The 21286-nt window shown below is 45.8% G+C and overlaps 1 protein-coding gene across 1 annotated transcript in view; it reads left to right on the top strand.

Moving 5' to 3' along the window:
- The window catches only part of fbrsl1 (fibrosin-like 1), a gene marked incomplete at its 5' end in the record, with an annotated part of 329828 nt that extends 321842 nt beyond the window's left edge, over positions 1 to 7986 (top strand). The window contains 11 exon segments of the mRNA XM_080500127.1: positions 180 to 189; positions 192 to 250; positions 456 to 485; positions 824 to 895; positions 1551 to 1562; positions 1564 to 1616; positions 1618 to 1696; positions 2503 to 2572; positions 3648 to 3731; positions 4602 to 4878; positions 5547 to 7986. Coding sequence (XP_080356253.1) covers positions 180 to 189; positions 192 to 250; positions 456 to 485; positions 824 to 895; positions 1551 to 1562; positions 1564 to 1616; positions 1618 to 1696; positions 2503 to 2572; positions 3648 to 3731; positions 4602 to 4878; positions 5547 to 6849 — 2049 coding nt within the window. The 3' untranslated portion in view covers positions 6850 to 7986.
- Between the last annotated feature and the right edge of the window lie 13300 nt (positions 7987 to 21286).

Below are 21286 nucleotides of genomic sequence, written 5' to 3' on the forward strand. Positions count from 1 at the left end.
TTTAAAAATAAAACTCCAATGAATGTGCAATTAAAAGTCCTTCACACCGCGCACTCTTTGAGGATTCTTCAAACCCCATTTGAGAATTACATAAGAAGTAATATTTTTTGTTCCTTGTAGACAGTGTGGATGTTAACTATTGATCACCCCATGTGTCTCTCCTTCGTTCTATCTCTCAGGCATCTAATCCATTGACGTGGCAGCGCGCCCTGGAGCGGTACCTCACACACTCCTGCAGAAAGATCCACGGGTAAGAACCATACTGAGCTGAGCTCATCTGTTCAGGCTCTCTGCTCTCTGGAAAACGTGCATGCCCTACATATGTGTGCCTGAAATAAGTGAGGGAATATCTCTTTCCATTTGTACCTTGTCGTGTGTCTCTATAGGCACCTGTAGATAAACGTCCAGTTGAATGTTTGTTGTTGTTGATAACGACCGTCTGTTTGTCCATACAGATAACAGATCCATTCAGGACGTCTGTTAGGGTGAGTGGATGCATTCATCCTTTTTGCATTTTTCTTTTAAATCTTGCTTCATCTCTCTGGCCATTCCACAAAGTTTACAAAAAAAAAGATACAAAAATTTTAAAAAAGCACATTCTTCAACAATTCACCACCACCCAAATGCAGTGTTGTGGCTGCATTTGTGGGCTAGCTTTGAGGCTTGTATTGGGTTAAAGTCAGGGTTCGATCTTCTTAATCTGTTGCCTGGTTGAGCAACCCACTTTTGTAGTTTGGCCAGAAAAACTCAATGCCAGACTCCTTTTTTTAGCACTCCATATCAAAGCCAGCAGGCTAACCTCAGTCTCTCTCTAAATTTTTAGAAACCTGGCAAGTGGTGCGCAGTGCATGTCCAGATCGCGTGGCAGATCTACCACCACCAGCAGAAAATGAAGGTGCGTGAGATAAATAACGATGCCCTGCAAGGAACGTCGCTGTCATGTTAAGCCAAACACACTATTTTGGTTATCGATTGACGACCCGCATAACTTGTTTTACTGACTCCACGTTAGGCTGGTAGAGAAGGTAGAAAACATTGGGAATGAAACAAAAAGTGTGTCCTCCACCTGTTGCTATACGATGCAAAGTCGACATGCATGGCTCTACCCATCTCCACAAAGAAGAAGCAGATCATAGAGGCGCTCGGCTGCTGAATGAATAGTGCTGCCGCTCTCGCGGCTGAACTGCTACTTGTAAACAGTCTAAAATGCTTGTGTGGAAATACTCCTCTTCATGACAACGGATGGTGTGGCCTTGCCCCAGAGAGCCACTGCTAATGCCACCGACCCGCTGATGTCGGTTCTTCTAGGCCCTGAACCTCCGTTATGAAGGATTTAGCGTCCCTAATCAGCTTACATATATTTGTTATAACACAGCTGGCCAGAATTGGAAACATGCAGCCATTGTTGACGTCTCTGTCCTCCTCTGATCTCTCACCCCAAGTGTAGCCGAGGATAAACCCTGCTCACGCGCTTGTTGGATTTTGTGACCGTTTCAGACCAACTTAATTTTCCTTTGTCTTTGTCATTGGCTTTCTTCTTTTATTTGCAGCAAATGCAGCTGGGACCCTCACAAGCTGGACATGAATGGGAAGCTGGACCTGTTCAGCCGCCCCCCAGCCCAGGAGTCTTCCCGGGGTTCCCGTACCCCACGACCTGGCGCGACCCCTCTTCTCTTCCACGGGTCAGTCACATCCCGTAAAACCTGGCGTCTGCCGCTTCCAGACGAAGCATTTTAAAAGGCTGAAATTATCCCATTTGCAGAGCATGTCGGCACAATTTTTTGCCTTCATGCAAATGAGCATTTATAACCACATGTCAAAAAAAAATTCTGCACTGAAATGGCATCAGGGTTTTTTGGGGTTTTTTTTTTTCCACCCTCTCATGTAATGTTCACTTAATTATAGTGCTTTCGTCGGAAATGTTTTGCAGTAAAGGGAGTCAGATATGTCTATGAATATGTATGACTCTCAGTTAGGTAATGACTGATTTGCCCTGCGTTGGAGGGCAACAGAGAGGAGAATCGGCCTTTGACTGGTAATTATGCAGCGGTGTGTCAGAGGCACTTCGGTTAATTGGTTCTTTCATTAACAATTCATGGAATATCGGTGATGGCAACAGTGTTTTGTGGAAGAGGCGCATTGAAGAACTGACCTCGCTAAGCTGCAGTAGATTCATGCGCAAACATGCAATAGCTGCAATAAAAACAAATTATTAGTTGCTGATTTGCTCCGTGGCGTCACTCCACCGTCCGTGGCGGGCTTAGAAGATTATTCAACAAGATTACAGCTCTGTAGCAGACGTGTATTTCTTTACGTTTGCTCGTGTTTGTGTTTTATTATTTCATCCCCCGACTAATTACTGAGTTCAGGCTTCCAATTGTCCTGAATAGAGAATCATTTCCGACGACTTCTGCATAACTAAATGGATTAAAAAAAAATAATAATAATGATAAAATGTGATCATCTGTGTTCTGGTAGGCTCTGGACACCCAGCTCCCTCCAGCTCCCTCCCCGTACGGCCCTGCCCCCCACCCCAGCGGCTTCCTGCCTCCGAGCCATTTGGCAGGTAAGTGTAAGTAACCCCACATTTTCAATTTTTTTATACATTTCCCTCCTCTTTCTGTCCATGTGTCTTTCACTCACTCACTCACTCACTCACTCACCCACTCCCTCTGTTGCACTCATGTTTCAAACACATTATAAGCCGCCGGGGTGTAATTTAAATCCAAAATATTCCTAGTTTTGATCCCAGGTTCATTTCAAGGTTAATGCAGAATCCAGTTGGCCACGGCCGGCTGCAGCACTTCTTAAGCAAACTCCTAGTTTACGGTAATGGAGTGTGTAGCCGTCCTATAATCAGCCAGAATGATTCATAGCGCAACCTGAAATAACTCCGTCTGGGGTGTTTAAAAAGATGTAGTTTCCAGCCTGCAGACCTACATGTCATTCCTCATTTATTTGGACAAACTCTACGCAGTGCAGCCGCGGTTATGACACTGCTCTGTGAGGTTACATGGCTTATTTTGGTATTCGTTAATGATGGGCCGTTCGTTTCGCTGGAGTGACTCGTGCACTTTGTCCGGGTTTTCATGATTTATTCTGGCATCTATTTTTGAATTATTTGACTGTTGCATTTTATCTTCCTCTGGAGTGCGGCTTGTTTCAAATGTAGGCACAGATGATGAGTGGATGAAATGACTGACTTCTTCGCTCCCTCTTTGAATTCGGATGCTGTAGTCTGTGACAGTGAAGTCTTATCAGACGCTCATTCCCCTGGTACATCGCTGTTGCTCTTTCTAGTCTAGTTTTTACAGCTCATATTTTCCCCCGTCTTTCCATTTTCAGAATCGGCCCCATGAACTAGAGAAACCCCTCGAGCGGTGTTATTCCACGAGCCCCAGTAGGGTCAGACACACTCCACTCCAGTTAGTGGCAGTGAACTCAGCATCCAGGTGACCTGGCTACTGCAGGATTACCATAGATTGAGATTTAGGGTGGCAGCGCTTAAGTAATAATAATAACAATAATAAAAAAAAAAAAAAAAACAGCTCGCTTGTAAGAGAAAAGCCGAGTGGAACGGGTTGGTGTTGGGGTGAGCACTGCTAGCCAGCCCCCCCGTTTGCTAATCCCTGTTTGGCATTTTGCAGATCCTTTCAGTCGCTCCAGTTCCTTTGGCGGCCTCGGCAACCTTTCAAGCAGTGCCTTCGGAGGATTAGGCAACCCCTCGCTTGGTAAGCGCTGGCCCCGCTCTCCTCCTCCACCGCTCCCCCCTTCAATCTGGCCTCGGCGGCCACTAGCAGAACAGAGCAGGACAGCGTTAGACCACAGGGAGAGCCAGGAGGGGCCAAAACAAAAAACAACCAAGACACTTAGCTCTAGTTTCTGTGTCAAAACAGCTCGAGCACAGAGAGGCCCAACAAGGCAGCACCACCCACCACAGCAAACCTCCTCCCTGCCTCCACTTCATCTCCCAACCATGTCCCCAACAGCCTGGCTTTAATCTGGCTGCTCTGCTGCCAGCAGCCACTCTCAGGTCTGCCGTTTGGTGGCAATTCATCTATTAATTATTTGACAAGCCCCTTCTGCACCACCACGGAGGGCTTTCTCTTCTCCCTCTTGCATCCCTCTCTCTGTGCCTTTCTCTCTGTCTCTTCATCCCTCCTACTTCTGTGTGCCAAATCGGTCACCCTGTTGTGAAAATGGATGTGATTGGAATAGACATGCCGTGGAATGCTAAGGTCTCCCTTGGCTTTTCACAGCTCTCAACTCCAGAGGGCAAGTGAGTCTCCCCTGTTCATCCGGTGCAGAGGGGGGGGGGGGGGGGGGGGGGGGGGGGGGGAGGAGGGGAGAAGCTCTTTATTCTTAAAGCAAATGAGCCGAGTTTTGTTTTTTTTGGTTTTGTTTTTTTTTTTTTTTACTCTGGTGGGGGGAGCCATTAACCTCTAACTCTTTCAAACAGCGTCACTGAGAGAACCTCCAGAGACAAAGACAAAAGCAGCTTTTGTTGTTGGAGTCTTTCTCATCTTATGTGTCCTCAAGAAGGTTTTGTGCCCAATTAACTTACGGTGGGTCCCACGCCTGTCTCCCTCTTTATCTTCCAGGGTCCAACAGTGTCTTTGGCACCAAGGAGGGGCCGGGAGGACTGCCCACATTTGGCAGCCCCCACCACGACACCTGGAACCGGCTCCGACGCACCCCGCCGTCCTTCCCCACCCCGCCACAGTGGCCCAAAACCACAGACGCTGAGAGGAGCAGCTCGGCCAACAGCCACGAGAGAGAGCGAGAGAGGGAACGGGAAAGAGAGAGAGAACGGGAGAGGGAGAGGGAGAGAGAGAAGAGAGACTCGTCCATCGGTAAAGAGGAAAAAGATAAAGACAGGTGAGCGGCATCGTTTCGTTTTTTTATTTGGCCGTCATTAAAACTTTCTGAAATAATGTTTCACGGTTTAATTTTGAGGCCATACGGCAAGGTAAGGCAGTGGCGGCGTCTCAAACTAGCAGGTAACAAATGGGATAGTTTTCCACATAACAAATGTAAATAAATAATACCACTGTGAATATTTGCATACACATGGAAAACCACATTCACGCCGGCATTTGAATACTTGCTTACTCTGCAGACACAATACTACACCTAAAATAGGATAACTGCATTACATATCTATCAGGCGATGGACGTGTGCTTGTACTGAACAGAAGCAGCGATGTGACCCAGACTTGATGTATTTGTATAACTTTAATAAGCGACAGTCTGTCAGGTAATCATTAGTCTCCAAACTGAACTTTCTTCAACATTCAGCAAGGAAACAGACACAAATCACACTTGTAACAAGCCGCTGAGAGAAGTTATTTGTCAAAAATCAATTGGAATGGTCTCTGGATGGAGTTTTAGCATAAAGTTGGGATTTATTGTCGCGTTTGAGAGCGATGAACATCAGACAGAGAGAGGAGCGCTGGATTCAATATTTTTTCTAAACTATTCAGTGGCAATAATAATGAAGCGCCGTCTGTCGGCACTAATGAAGCTCTTGTGTTATTTCCGTTCAGGGATTCTGTGGATCGTAACCGCCACTCCAACCGTTCATCTCCCGCCTCGGCGCCGGTCAGCTACCAGATCAGCAGTCTGATTCGCTCCAACAGCCAGAACTCCAGTGATTCGGGTCGGCACCACAGCGGCAGCGTAGACCGAGTCCGGGAGGCGGAGAAGGAGCTGCTGGAGCGCCACCGGGAGTCGTCCGCGCTGGCAGACGTGAAGGTGAAGGAGAGTCGCTCGCCGGGAAAGGAGATGCTCGAGCGGAGACCGTCGGAAGACTCCATCAAACCGGCCCAGCGGTCTCCCTCTCCGTACTCCAAGACCGTGATCAGCGAGCAGGGCATGAAGATGGCGGGTGGGCCTCCGTCGGCCATCAAGGACATCGATAGGAAGGAGCCTCCGTCTGTGGATCTCCTCCACAAGGTGAAGAACGACATGAAGATTAAGGAGGAGAGGAAGGAGGAGCAGGAGGTGATGGTGGTGAGTTCGGAGCCGGGCCCCCAACCGCCCATCCAAGTCCTCTCTGCCCATACCGGCCAACCGGGAAACCCTCACCACCACCATCCACCTTTGTCCCAGCAGCCCCCTCTCCCGTCCCCCCGCGGTAGCGACCTCCCCGGGCCCGGCCTGCACGGGGTCCCCATGGCGCACTCCCTGCCGCTGTCCATGAGCGCCATGCCCCAGATGGGCAGCCTCAACGTGCTGGACCGCGCTCGCATGGCCCCGTTCATGGGCGTGAGCCCCCTGGCGGGAAGAGAGCGCCTCCCCCACACGGCCTTCCCGTGGGACCCCCTGAGAGAAGCGTACCGCAGCCTGGACCTGCAGCGGCGCATGGACTTCCAGCTGAGGGCGGAGCAGGGACACCGCTTCCCCAGCGTCTACGAGCAGGAGCGAGCCTACCGCGAGCGGGAGGCTCACGACTACTCGCACCACGAGCACCTGTTGGAGGTGCGCCGGGAGCACGAGAGGATGCGGCAGCAGGCGGAGGAGCGGGAGCGCCTCCACCTGAGGGAGGAGCTGGACAGAGCGCGCCTCCACCAGCTGCACCAGTCCCCCATGGAGGGCCATCTACCCCACATGCCCCCCTTCATGCCCCACCTGGGCGGCATGCCCTACCCGAGACTCAGCCCCTCCACGGGACACAACGGCCCTCTGAACAGAACACCGCCCACCGCGGCGCTCAGCGCCCCCCCTCCCCTCGTGCCAGCCGGTAGCGCCAGGCCGTCGTCGCCCCGGAGGACTACCCCCCTTACCACCACCCAGGACCCAAGGGACTACTCCCCATCCCGCAACCCCAAAGAGGTAGAGGCTCGGTAGCTTCATGGAAAACGTGCACAAAGTCTTACTGGGCGCTGGTTGTTGTGAACAAAATGCACTGCTCGTCACCACAGAGGAGCAAAACTCCCCAAGGGAAAGGGTATGATTGTACAAGTTCTAGTGGACTGGAGGTTGAATAATGTCGGTCAACAGAACACGAATATGTGTCCGTTTATTTCCGACTTAAATATTTGATAATTATTAATATATTAATCCAATACCTTTTTCAGCTTTGTGCGAAAAGAGAGGTCCTGAAATGAGTTTGTACATTTCCTATACTTGTTCCATGTATAGATATCATTTCTATGAATTTTATGTATTTTGTGCATTAGTCACGCCTTTTACAATATTTATCCCAGTTGATTGTGAGACATATCCCTTATGATCCACTGTAAAGACTGGATTTTGGTTTCAACCTTCGGAAATTTAACCTCATGGTACCAGGATATCCTCAACGATGACGATGTACAACGCTACATTACCTATTTGTTTTGTTTTATTTGTTTTGCCTTTGAGATATGCAGATAAATATATATTATGAGGTCTTTGTTCAATCTCTGTAAAGAAAACAGATGTAAATAATTTGTTGATATTCCTTCGCTGCAAGGTTTCCATGTAAATTTATTAGGCTTTTTAACCATTTCTACAAAAAAAAAAAAAAAAAAAAAAAAAAACAATTTAAATGAAACCTGGGGAATGACTTGCCTGTTGGTCAGAGAGACGGCTGGCCAATGAATGGGAAGCATGAAGAGAGGGTGTTGTCAAGAGGCCTAGATGGATCATCTGCAATCTATGCAAAGCAGCACACAGCACCCGGTAGAAGAAATCATGTGGAGGAAGCGGACATTACTGGTAATATTGAAAGAAACTTGGAATAACCCATGTTTATATTTACCAATGAAATAATGACGGAATTCCCGAAAGACTTCCAAGTCACAAACTGGACCAGCCCCAGAGACAGAGCAAGGAGGACACTTTTCAGTGGGTGGCAAAAGGACTTTATCTGTCAACCTTGTGGTGTTGTGCAGTTGTTTTTCTTAGACTCTTGTATACAAAACAAGTAGAGTTTTAGGCGTGCAAAAAAATTACAATGAACATTCATGGTTTAAAATGTACGGAATAAAGTTTGGACCTAATGTCAAACTTTTTCTTTCTTATTTTGCTTGTTGCTCGTCGTGGTGATTTGTGTCTGCGCTGACTACAAACTGTGATTTTATCTTTGTCCCAGACCTCCTCAGTGGTATATTTATGTGGCGTTGATAGGTCTGCCAATAACGCTTGTGCCTCACTTTTCAGCATTTATAGTATTTGCTCACCTGATACCGAGCTATTACTTTGAAATCATAAAGGCAACTGACTTGGCTTTCAGAGTAGCCAAAGCCATCAGATCATTTGACCATAATCTGTCATACATGGGCCGCCGAGCTCTTCGGGGGGGGGGGATCGATGAGATCGGGCCGCGGCAATACAGGGAGGGACTAATAGAACATTGATTTTGTATGAAAGCAGGTTTTGAGTGTTTGTGTTGCAGGTAACCGATATTGACTGGCAGCCCAGCGGCATATTGACCCGCGGTCTGGACTCATTAAGAGGAGCAATGCCTGGGAGGCAGGCTATCTAATGGTGGAAAAGAGGCTCCCCTCTCTACTCGTACGCCTCCTCTCCTCATGCTCACCACTCATCTGCTTTTCTAATGAGGCCGGAAGGCACTCCGGAGTGGGCCGCGGAGGGAGCCCAGAGGTGCTCCGTCCTTTTATTGACAAGACCTCGGCTGTGCTCTCCGCCTGTCCAGAGACAGCCAATTCATCCTGATAATGCCCCGACTACTCATCCCGCTGCCGTGCGCTGTGAGGCCCACCAATCCCGTCCCATGGTATCAGCCCATAATGACAGCGTGGATCAAACCATGGCCAGGTCATTAGGGGATGTTATTGAAAATCAATGGCGCTCCTGTGTCTCACACACTCCAGCAGGGCTTTTAAAAGGCCTCCTTGAAAAGACTGTTTGCCCGAATGTGGTTGCTGCATTGGGAAGACTTAAATCACTATCACTTTCAATTTAGCATCCTGGTAATTGAACCACATATTCCTCCTCCGGGTAGCATCTGTCAGTGGCCGGCTTCACTTTGGCACCGTGTGCTTTTAGTCCTAATAATCTAGTCAACAACAGGTACTTAACCCCTGTACTTGTTACAGCATACAGATTTTTCCTGTAACTATTATTTACCAAGCCAGCGTTGGTGGAAGAAAAACACACACCTTAAATTTCCCCCCGACTCAATCACTCTGTCCTGTGCTCTATCCATTTTACGGCTGAGTGTGGAACGGCCCTCCGGAGATGAAAAGCTCCATCAATTTCACTCATCGTCTGGCAAGGTCAATTTATTTCAGCACACAGTCCATCATCAGATGGGAATCAATTGACACATTGCCTAGCATATCCAACCCAAGGTGGATTATTACAGCGTCTGCAATTGTCAGCTCCTTTCCAGAGCAATTCTTCATCTTTCCAAGCTTCTTTTGTGTGTGTGTGTGTGTGTGTGTTTTTTTAGGTTGTTTATTTATTTATTTTTTTTAACTGGGATGGATTCAGATTTTCTATATTTACTCGTTCATAATGTCCAATTTACTGAACATTGTTATTATGACAGGACTTAATGTAGCAGCTTGTCACAAAAAAGCTAGTGTTTTGTTTTTTTTGTTTGCTTTTTTTTTTTTATTTAAATACACATTTCTCCAGTAATCCCAATTAATAGGATACGGTGGTATCTGAGGTAAGACATTGTTTTATTGTTCCACTAATCCCCTTCATTTATCTGTGAGAAACCTCAATGCTGAGGGTTTGGGATTGAATTTTCATGGTCTCAAATACCTCCAAAAAGCGCTTGGCACTGAGCTCACCCCAGATACAGCGAACAGTGGAACAGGCCTAAGGGGCTTTTGTAGAGCACAATGGCAGCTAATAACACAGTGCCAAGCTAATAAGATGGGCAACAAATGAATGGTTCGGTCCAAGCTTCTTTTCCCTCTTGCTCGCTCTTCCCCCGCTGATAAAACATGTATGAAAGCGTTTCTGAGCTACAATGTAGTGGATCCGTAGACTTTTTTTTTTTTTTTTTCCCCAGCGAGAGCTAATGCATTAGTTCCCATTTGAAGGCTGTTTTGAAATGGAGATTGGTAATGAGACGGGAGGGCCCCCCGAAATGATCACATTTGGATTGCTGGTGCCTCCGCTGGGCCCGGCGATTTGGGAGACCGTGGCTATGCTCGGAGTTCAAGCTCATCTCTCGGCGGGGGTTAGAAAACCCTGACGAGAGCCATTCTGAGCCACTAAACTATATCTGAACTGTGAATGTAGGGAGAGAGCATCAAGTCAAGGGCTTTGGCAGTGCATCCCCCGTCACGGCGCTCTTTGAACACCGCATGTTGTTTTGACCACCTAAAAAGGCGAGCGGCACACATCCTTCCACGTTGCCATCTTTTTTTAGCGCCCAGTGTCAACAGAGCGGCAGCTGACAGAAACCAGGCCCGCCAGTGGTTGAGGAGCTGACTTGGAAACAGCCAAATGGTGTGAATTCCAGACCCTGGTGACAAAGTGCCGTCTAACGTCTTTGCACCTCTGGACCTATGACAAATATCCCGAATGCGTTGCGACGGCCACCGGTACTGCTGTGCAGCGGAGAGCTGCCAGTGCAGCCTTGGAGAAAGAACAAACTGTAAATCACTCACAGAGGAAGCTCAGAGAGCTCGGCGTGAGACGGGGGAGGAGCAGAAAAGGAATTAAATGAGCAGGAAAAAGAGGAGGTCCAGAGCAGCCACCAGCCAAAATAAGTTTTCCACTTTGATTCAATTTTGAGGATTTTTCCAGCCTTTGGTGGAACCTCACAATCTCCCCACACTGGCCATATTATGTACACAAGCCATAAAAAATGAATAACATTTATGCAGCTGGGTGCGTCTGGCAGTGATACTCTTCACATTCACGGGCCCACAGGATGGCTCTGTGCCGCCACACCACCCTCTCTGTTCTATGTATGGACACTTAACAAGAGAAGACTTAGGAGGGTGGGCGGGTGGTGTGAAATGCTTCAAATAAGTAAAAAAAAAAAAAAAAAATGAAAGAAAAGAAAAGAGCGAGCGAGATTTTTCAAGGCGAACGGAGGCCATACATGGCTTGTCCAATTTGGCACAGCCAATGCACATGATTAGCCGTGGAGACGTTAATCAAAAGTGGCTCAGCATTTGAAGGGGTGGTGAGAGGCGCTGCCAGCTGGTGACAACATGGCTTGTGTGCACCGGCCAAGAGTGAAGTTTATTTGAATATGGATCTTGCCGTGACCGTATTTCTCCAGAGCTCAGTTAGCGGAGCGTTCCCTGGCTCGTCGCTGGGATCGCCTCAGAGCCGTTGGCACCCGGGAAGGCGGAAGTTTTTCCAAGCCGCAGAATGAGAATTACGATTCAGTCCATCCCCTCTGGTGGTGTGGGCATATTCATAAGTGTTTATTTAGTTTGACGCTGGCGGGGATGGAGCACCTAGTTCTTGGCGACCATGTGTGAGGATTTCCTTTCCAATGTGACATTATGAAATTGACAAGAAAAGGTTGTTTTTACATCCTGTGAATATTCAACTAATAAAACACCCTATACTTTCACATTAAACCTTGTGAACCTTCCACTCAGAAAGTGGAGCGTTAATAGTGAGCTGCAGCAGGCCCCTCAGTGCCAAACCTCCGGACCACCGGCGTCTTTCACCGACAACAGTACAGCATCTGTACTCAACGTTCCTCCATAGCGGAGCGTTCGGCCTAATTGGATAAATTGCCAACTAAAGCAACGTTTTAACGGGTATGTTAAAGGCGTTTTACAGATGATTTACAAGTTTAGCTTGTAGGTTTGTGCACGTTATTGAAACGACACAGTAACATGATAATATGAAAGTCATATTATAGTATATAATATATGTATAGTATATATAGTCAGAAGAAAAAAACATTCTGAATACATGTTTCATGCAGGAGATTGTACTTTTCTACCACAAGCAAGATGGAAAAACAATTGTGGTTTGTGAACAAAGGGAGATGTTGCCATAGTCCAAGCAGGAAAAAGTCTGACAACATTAATGAAAACCTATTTTTAAAAGATTCAAAGTTGCAAATAATTGACTGGAATGGCAGAATCACATGTAAAGTTTGGCCATTTACTGCGAGATTTAACAGTACCAAACATAAAAGTGTTTTCATCGATTAACTTTTTATGAACATGCTAAAGATATTCATTGAATTGCTTATAATAAGGACCACATAGTAAATACTATGCATACTAACATGCATAGAATACATGCATACAATACTATTCTTGCTCTTCTGAGAAAAAGCAAGAATAATGGCAGTTTGTGTCTGTCCAGAGAAATGCATTTCGGTAATCTTAGACTGCCTCGGTGTGAAAGTGACTCTCTGTCTCTGTGTGTTTGCCATGTCATTGACTGGTGAGGATCGGAGTGTATCCTATGGCCTCCCATGATCAGCTGGGATCCGCTTCAGCAGCCCCGAGCTGGATAAAGCAGTAAAAGAAACAAATGCATGCAGAAGATGAACAGTCGTGAAATATTTGAGAATTTTGAATACTACCACTAAAAGAGAGATTATTTAGAAAGAAATGTGTGAGTGCCGCCACAGAAAGTCAATGCAAGTTGCTCTATAGGCTACATTTTACACCAGAAAATCACCTTGACGTTGGATAGCTTGTTTTCAGTGTAAATTATTTATATTCATGAGTACTGGCCAACCAAATTATCCAAATATATCAGTAAATCACCAGTGACAGACAGTCACTTAGTTTAACACTAGGGCCGCGTTTACACAACAACGTTTCATCTGACAACACCTAATCCTTTAAAAAAAAAAAAAAGGAGTGTGTGTACACTGCAGCAGCACACACAACAGACGATGTAGTTACGACGCCGGGTCACTGGAGGGCGCTGTTGCTCGATTTTGTAGTGACACCACACAGTATGCAGAGAACACTACGTGAAGAAAATGGAGAGAGCCCGACCACCATATGGACTGATGACGCATCAGATGCCTTCAGGGGTGAGTCTCAACCATAAAACTACTGATATCGACGATAAAACTAGAATACAGACCGAGTCAAACCACTACGGCTCCGCCATGTTTGTTTACAAATGGATGAACAGAAGCAAAGGGTATGTCCGAAAAGTCCCTCCTTTCTCCTTATCTATCGACTTTCACGGGGTTAAGGAAAGGTATTAGAAGGCTTCTTAAGGGAGTGAAAGGCGATCACGTTGGTGTGGCAGTCGGACAACGCTGTCAGTTCGTGACGTCATAATAATGCGACGGCGGCGCCATTTAGTGAAGTCTGCCGTGGTTGGGGAAAGAACTGCACGTTTCCCGAAATGGACTATAAAAAGCGCATTTGGGTTTTAGATTATTTAAAGTTGTTCAGTGCAGATTATTGCTTTGGTAACTTACATGATCTGCTCCTTTTTCTGCCAACATGATTTTCCGTAAACGCTCGGATGAGCAGGTCCCTTTTAATCAGGGGTGGGAAATCCTGGTCCTCGAGGGCCGCAGTCCTGCACGTTTTAGATGTTTCCCTGCTCAAACACACCTGTTACCATGATGAGGCTCTGCAGAAAGCTTGACAAGGAGCCACTAATTGCTGTCAGCTGTATTGATGTGAGGAGACATCTAAAACGTGCAGGGCTGCGGCCCTCCAGGACCAGGATTGCCCACCCCTGCTTTAAATGTTGTCAACGCAAGGAATTGTGGGGCAGCATGAGAGCAGGGGTGTATATCTCAGATCCTGCAGGGCCGAAGTTCTGCACGTTGTCCTTGTCTCCCTCCACTGAATGTCCTAATGCTTCATCACCATATTCGGCACAAAGCTAAATAACTATTACAATCAGCTATGTGGAAGCAGGGAGACATGCAAAACCTGCAGGGCTGCGGCCCTAGAGGGCCAAAGTTTGACACGTTCTCTAAAAGAAGCAACGAGCCTCCTTTTCTTTGCTTATTGAGAATCCGGACAGTCCTTATCATGGCTGCTTCACAAAACACTTCCGGAGTTAAGTGAAAGTCGATAGATAAGGGGTGAGGAGGGACATTTTGGACCTACCCATAGACATAAACACTAGATGCCGCATGGCCTATCAGCGCCAGTTGACGCTACGTACCCACAGCGCCGCCATCTTGGGCGGTTTCCCGCTGGTGCTAAACATATATATATCCCATGCTAGAAAATCCACAAAAACATTCGTAGCTCACTTGCTAGTCCATGTGTCAACACAAATAATACCTCATTTTAAAACTGAGGAAAAGCGCTATCCCGTGGAAACCCCATGGAAAAATTATTGGGAGAAGAAAAAAGTCTTCCTCAGTCGTTATGTTCAGCACCAACGGGAAACCGCCCAAGATGGCGGCGCCGTAGGTTCTAGGATAACTCATCCACAGACAACTCGTCCACAAAACTGCAACCCCGGACAACTCCACAGAAGAGGATTTTGAATGTTTTGGACAACATAAATCCTGCACAATTTACTTTTACATATTATTTCTAATTGATATGTTATATATGTTCCCTATATCTAGTATATGTCCATATATATTTAGTATGATATCATATATGGCTTTTTATTCTCGTGAATAATGGTCTTCTTTGCGCACATGACGCCCCCATCCGAAACTTCTGCACTCCTGTGTGCTTTGCTGCACGTTCCAGCTCGCGAATGACTGTATCATTCATATTTTAATCATGTTTATCATTTAAAGTGGCTATCGGAAGCTGCTCTTACGTGATGCACCTGAATACATCACTCAAAGATATATTAGTCTTGTGCTAGATGTCAAAAGTTCTCCAATTGTAATCCCGCAGTTTTTTTTAAAACCAGTGTTTAAAGTTGGCACTATTTTTACTAGCGTAATGATTTTGTTGTTATGTGCGCTGCATTTGAGACATGTAAGCTGCTGGTCCAATAGGAGAGCGCAAAACTGCCAAGATGGCGGCGCTCAAAATAGCTTACGGCAGTTCAGAGGAGGAAAACATGACAAAACCTTTAGTAAGCCATCGAAAATATGCAATAATGCTGAAAAAGCATATAACGTCGCTATGTTAGGAGCCCCACAGCTCATTAACATGTCAGAAAGCAGCTTCTGAAGCGTTAACGAGCACCTGGACGCGTCACTCCAAGCCGTCATCTATGAAGTGGAGTTTTAACTTTATTATTGTGTCAAATATACTGATATATCTTGTGTTTTTCTGTCAGATACAGTTAATAATCCTTCCAAATGGGTTAAATATACTTTGAAATCCAATCCTTCAGATCAATAATGCTGAAAGAAAATCATCGTGGACGAGTTGTCCGGGTTTGCAGTTTTGTGGACGAGTTGTCCATGGATGAGTTCTCTGCGCACCAGAGCTGTAGGCATGCCACAGGCAGCACTGTGAGGCATCTAGTGTTTTATATCTATGAACAGAAGCCAATGGAAGGAGGGGGAGCGATACGGGCATGCGCAGTAAGAAGCTCCACAGCCTCCATCAGTCTCTGCAGGAGGGAATAGCGGCCGTGAAAGACTCTTTCTCCCTCGTGAGCCGGGATAAAAACTTAGCGGATACAGTGCATCCACAGGCTGGTGCCGTGGAAACAGACCCCCCACAAAAGTGAAGAAAGTTTTGCGGATACACTGGTATTCGTTGTCGTGTAAACGGGGCCTAAATAGCATCATCTTTATTACAATATAAGATATTAAAAGCTGGTGATGAGATCCCTGTGCAATCAAAAGTGTAATTCATCATGTTCGTTGGAGACTTTCAGTTTGAAATCTTGTAAGTCCTGTTGCTGGCAGAACTACTCAACTAAAAATAAAACAAATACTTTTTTCTTGACCAGGATTTCCAGGAGGGGGAAAGAAATCCTCGTGATTTCACCTGCTGCACCTAAAGCTCACTCACATCAAACACTTTGAGAGTCTCGCCCCTTTAGCAGTGTAAGTGTAACTAAACACTGGCATCATGTTAAAAACCTACATCATCAGACTAATAAAAAAGTGGAGCTGAGCTTTCGTATTTCGAGACGAGATTAAAAGTCACACAATTAAATCAAGACACACATTCACACCATCCTTGTTTGCTTCAAACCAATAACATAGCAGTAAGTATTAGTTTTCCTGTATTCTTAATGAACCATTGATGGAGATAGTTAGAATAATTACAAATCACAATCCGCCCATTAGTGTTTATCCAATTATTGATAGTCAGAAACTATTTGTACAACTAACAAACCAAACTGCTGGTACAGTTTTTTTTTTTCCTTTCAGATGCATGCATTCTTGTGTTGGGTCACTCTCTCCCCATGAACACTGGATCCTCATCGCTTCTTTCAGCACAGGAAGGTCCACGCTGCCGTGCAGAGAACAGCCTCTGGTTTTAGACTGCATTCATGTCATCAGCAACTTATAACGTCCACCCTTTGGAATAACAGAGCGGCTAGGCTGAGGTGGAACAGAGAACTGACGGATCATATTCTTCACGAGGCTCACTTCTCAGAGCTTCTCAGCATTCCAGGCCCGGCCTGGCCCCCACGTCTCCCATGCATCTTTGGAAATTTGTCTGACAGCAAACAGGCTTTGAAAGGCTCTTATCTTCTATCTGGGCAGGAGTTCCAAGCACCGAGATAACAAACCCTATCTTATCTCACTGTGTTCGTTAATGTCACAGCTTAAGGGGCTTGTTCCTCCACTTGCAATGGGGCTTGCAAAGCGGATTGTTTGCAGATTAGCCGACGCAGGCCTCTGGAGGTCTTGGAGCGTGTACAGAGCGTTTGTCTTGTCCCGCAGATGTTCTTGTGTGCGCACCTCACCGCGTTGGCCGCCTCCCACTTTTCCCCGTGTCAAATGGCAGTAGTATCACACAATGGTTGGAAGGCATCATTACGCACAGTGAGATCTACAGTGGTACTTATCGCATCAGACAAGCCAGCGATCCCAGCCAAACCACAAATGTGCACGGTCTCCTTCCATGGCGAGCTGCGTTGTCGGATGTTCCGTCGAGGACGAGCCGGTATTCGTGCATCGGCTCCCATTGTGATGCATTTTGAAACGACACCTACTTGAACTTACCGCCCTCCCCCGACCCAGCAGACGCTTCCAGTACTCTTAACGTGCGCTGTCCAGTTTCTACGGCCGCGTCCATGATCCTCCGTCTGTGACACAGGAGACCAGGCAGAACTCCATTGGCTTCAGCCATCTGGCTATCTCACTCAACCCTTGGCTACACAGAGGCTCACTCAGCGATTGATTGGGGTGTTGAAGGCCAGCTATTTAACACATCAGAACAACAAGTACTGCTATCATGCTGGCTCCTTCTCATGTCTCGTTTCTGTGCCGCCCAAGAATGTCTCTTATCTCTTCCTTCTGCTTGTTGGTTTAAGCCAGGCAGCATATGCCCTCACCCCCCCCCCCCCCCCCCCCTCCACCCTCCACACCCCCCGTAATAAACTGTTGGTGCAACCCTGACAGACTAGACAGGTTGCAGCTGAGCCGCGGTGCAGAGTTTAACCCTCGTGTTGCTTAGTGAGGAACGGCATTGTAAAAGAAAAGGGAAGAAAAAAACCCAATAAAATGTGCTTCCATATTTTCCTCTCTGTGAGGATGTTTCTTCCTAAGGTGCTCTGCTGTGGCTGCCGGATGAAAATACAGCCCAGCCCTGCGTTCCATATCATTAAATCCCACTCTCTCACCTGATTACATTCCTATTAGTGTCTCCATTCTTTTCCCATTATTGTTACTTCTAGTGAAACAGGTCTGATAATGTGCACTCACTCAATGGATGCGCAACCTGCTCATTCCCATCTCTGATTCTTTGTTGTCGCCGAATGGTTTTTAAATGAAAAGTGCAAGCGCGGTGTAATTATAATTCCGGAGGTATTATGAAATCAAATATCACAATGAATGTAATTTTATTTGCTTGTAATCTGTCGCACCCAGGCTAATGGGCGTTTTCAAAGGGCACGCTCGGGGGCGTGGGGGGGGGGGGGGTTAACAGCAGACCATCTTTAAATAGGCCGCTCTGCTCCTCTGTTCTTTTGTCTTTGATATGCAGGCGAAGAGCTTGACAGTCTGGGAGACGTGGGAGATTTGTCGGCCTGTGATCTCCATGCCTCTCTGACAAATGAGCGCCTCTGGCAGGGCTGCTGGAGGTATGGCTTCTCTGCCCTGCTGGAATCCTGATGAGACTTCTCTGGAGCTGCCGGTAATGAAGTCAGGGCACAGGACCAACCTGCTACCAGGAGTGACCTTTAATCTGCACACAGGCAGGTCATTTGGCAGGCGGCGTCTCAAAGCCACACGCGCATCTTTGCGATATTACACAGGGCACGTGCAAAAACATCACAGAATTTTAACTCAAATCAGTTGACCTTTATTTATACTTTAAAGTAAAATTACCCCCAAAATTGTTGCTTCTTGTTCAGTAAACATTTTATTATATCCCTCCCTTCTGTCACGGCTGGTCTTTTATCTACATTCAAATTTGACTTGTGGTATAATTTAGGACGCAATCACCATCCAGTCAATCTTCATTACTTTGGACTCAACTGCTCCACCAAGCACACAATTGCCTGACAATGATTTTGTGGACCCCCCCCCCCCCCCACACCCTTCCATGTAATTTCTCATACAGCGCGCGGTAAAGAGCTTTCCTTTAGTGAGCCTGTGCAAAGTAAGATGTTAACAAATTACAACCTATAAAATTTGAATTCCCTGAGGATACAGGTATTCATTTCAGCTCCACACTGAGCGGGAAATAGGAGCTATTGATCGTGGACATTCCCCCTCCACTGCTGAGGAATATCAAGACCACAACGTTTGCGTTGCACATTCGCTCCACTCCAACATGGTCGCCTTTGATTTAAGCTCACAGCTTCAAGAAGGGGGGGGGGGGTGGCTGAGTAATGATTCATTGGAAGAACAAGCACTACCCCTTGTGGCCCTGTTGGCCCAGTGCACCATGGGTAAATGACACCTCCAGCTGCTTCTGGGCCCCTCCTGATAAGTTAACCTTGTGATAACATGCTAATGCCTGATTAATGCTGCAGTAATTAGACACAGCTTTTCACACTCAGTTAAGAGGACATCCTCCAGCAATTAGCCCGAGCCGGAGAGAGATAATTTCAGAGAACACAGCCGAATCACGTTCCTATGCTCGCATGCGTTCCCACTTGGCAACATTAAGGTTTATTTTCTCATTATTTCATTTAATTACTCGTTTGATGTTTTATACAGCTGCCACAAGTAATCTTTGATCCAATTAGGAAAAGCTGATTGACGTGAGCGTTTGCTCGGGATTCAATAAGCCACATTCAATTTGATGTTTTGACCTTATCAGAGGATCAGTGGAGGTTTCATGTTCGCCACTGAATGGCATCTAAAAGTCAAATAATTCCCTATTAGAATGTATTTTACGTGGATAATAGACCTCAGTGTGTGTGTGTCTGTGAGCTTGTGAGAGGCGGCCTGTGTGTGCATTTTCCTCAGCAGACGTCTAACAATGAGAAATGAACACATTAGCGAGGAGAGGCCCCTGTGCTCACCAGACTTCACACTGCCCATTAATAATGCACTGGCAGGGAGTAGATGGCAGTTTGCTGAGATTAGTCCTGCATTAAGGACTCGTTTGCCATTTCTATTAGAAAGACACACGTTGGGCTTTCTTAAGCAAGAAAGATCAGCCCACTTGTAAATGGAATGTGAAATCCTCCATCAAAAATGTCAGTGGTCCAACAAACCCAGTATTTTCTCCTTCTGTGTGAATTGTGACCAGAGCCAGTGTTTCTGCATGCGTACATGTTGCGCAATGAATCATCTGCCTGTAATATCACTCTGTCATGACACTATAAATACTGATGAACAATTGGGTCCATTAATGTACCAGTATTTATGTTTTGTTGCTGTACTGCCTGATTTATCATTTAATATACAGCTGTTTCAAACGCCACTGTCTCCAATGATCAATATTTTAATCGATGTATGGGATGAGCTTTTCACTGTAAGTAACTTTTCTATTCAGCAATCAATAAATTACCTCTGCTCAATCTATGATTGGAGAGGAGTATGTGTTATGATGGAACTTCTAAGACTGCATATTTCAGGCAGCATATATTCTGAAGCAATGATCTTCAAGATTGCAGAAAAATATTAATTTCCCAAAATCGATCTGTCCATTATTAATATTACTTTTTGTGTGTTTTTATCATTGACCCTGCATTGAAATTTCATTCTACAGTGCATTGCTGATGTAATTGAATTCTATCTATCTATCTATCTATCTATCTATCTATCTATCTATCTATCTATCTATCTATCTATCTATCTCTACAGTACTAGATTGTCTGAACTCATTCCATTATAATCACCTTCTTTCCACCATGATAATGACAACAGGGAATAAACTGCTTCTGTAAGGGAAATATAGAAAACTAAAATGTACCAGTTTTAGTATATGTCATATAGGTCCAAACTTGTGCAATGAGCTGGAAAGCAACTTGTAACAATCAGCCATCTTATCCATAATTAAAAGACAACTAAAGAATATACTACTGAAGAGTTATGCCCGTGGTTTACATGCGGCTAAATACTCACAGGGTTAAAAGTTTTCCCTCTGTCCATGGGTCAATTCAAAGTATATGATATTATAATGTTTTCTATTATGTAATGCTTTATGACTATTGTGGCCATTTTATATGCCTTTGGGGTAATCTCGTAATTTTTTTTGCAGTTGTTTGTCTGTTACATGTCTTTAATCATGTTGTGCTCATTCACAGATCACACTTCCGCTGTGACACGTCCTCGGACTCTGGCCAAGGCAGTGAAAAGAAAGATCTCTCACGAGGAGACGCCTCAAAGTAAAAGGAGCCAAGTTGAGGAGTCAGACAAACCTGTTACACCCACAGGTATGGAAAATGGTTTGAGTGTATACAAGTTGGAATAACTTGGAATAACCAGAACCCGGTGTTCTGGTTTGTCTGGTCATGTTGGAACATCTCAGCTTCTCCTTGATGATGGTAATGTTTCAGTGTTTTTAATCACCAGCAGCAGCAGCAGCAGTACAGACATACACCCTGTGAAGGAGGCAGCTGCTCAGAGGGAAGAAGGCCACCTGGAGATCAGCAAACACAACAGAAGGGAAACATTTAAGGCCAAATACAGGGAGGAGAAGGCAATTAAAAGGGGAGGCTTTGGGCAGGTGGTTGCTGGATCACGCCGGGTTGATGATCTTCCTGTAAGTAACAAAGTTCATTTTCTATACAGTTTTACTTGTGGTCCTTTTTAAAATGTGCACACACATTCATGTATTAGTTTTCAGTAATGTCTGTCACCTAATCTGAGATGTCTTGAAGTCCTTTGAGGAAAACAAATAGCTGCTGT

Source organism: Blennius ocellaris (assembly GCF_963422515.1).
Source record: "Blennius ocellaris genome assembly, chromosome: 7".
Taxonomy (NCBI): domain Eukaryota; kingdom Metazoa; phylum Chordata; class Actinopteri; order Blenniiformes; family Blenniidae; genus Blennius; species Blennius ocellaris.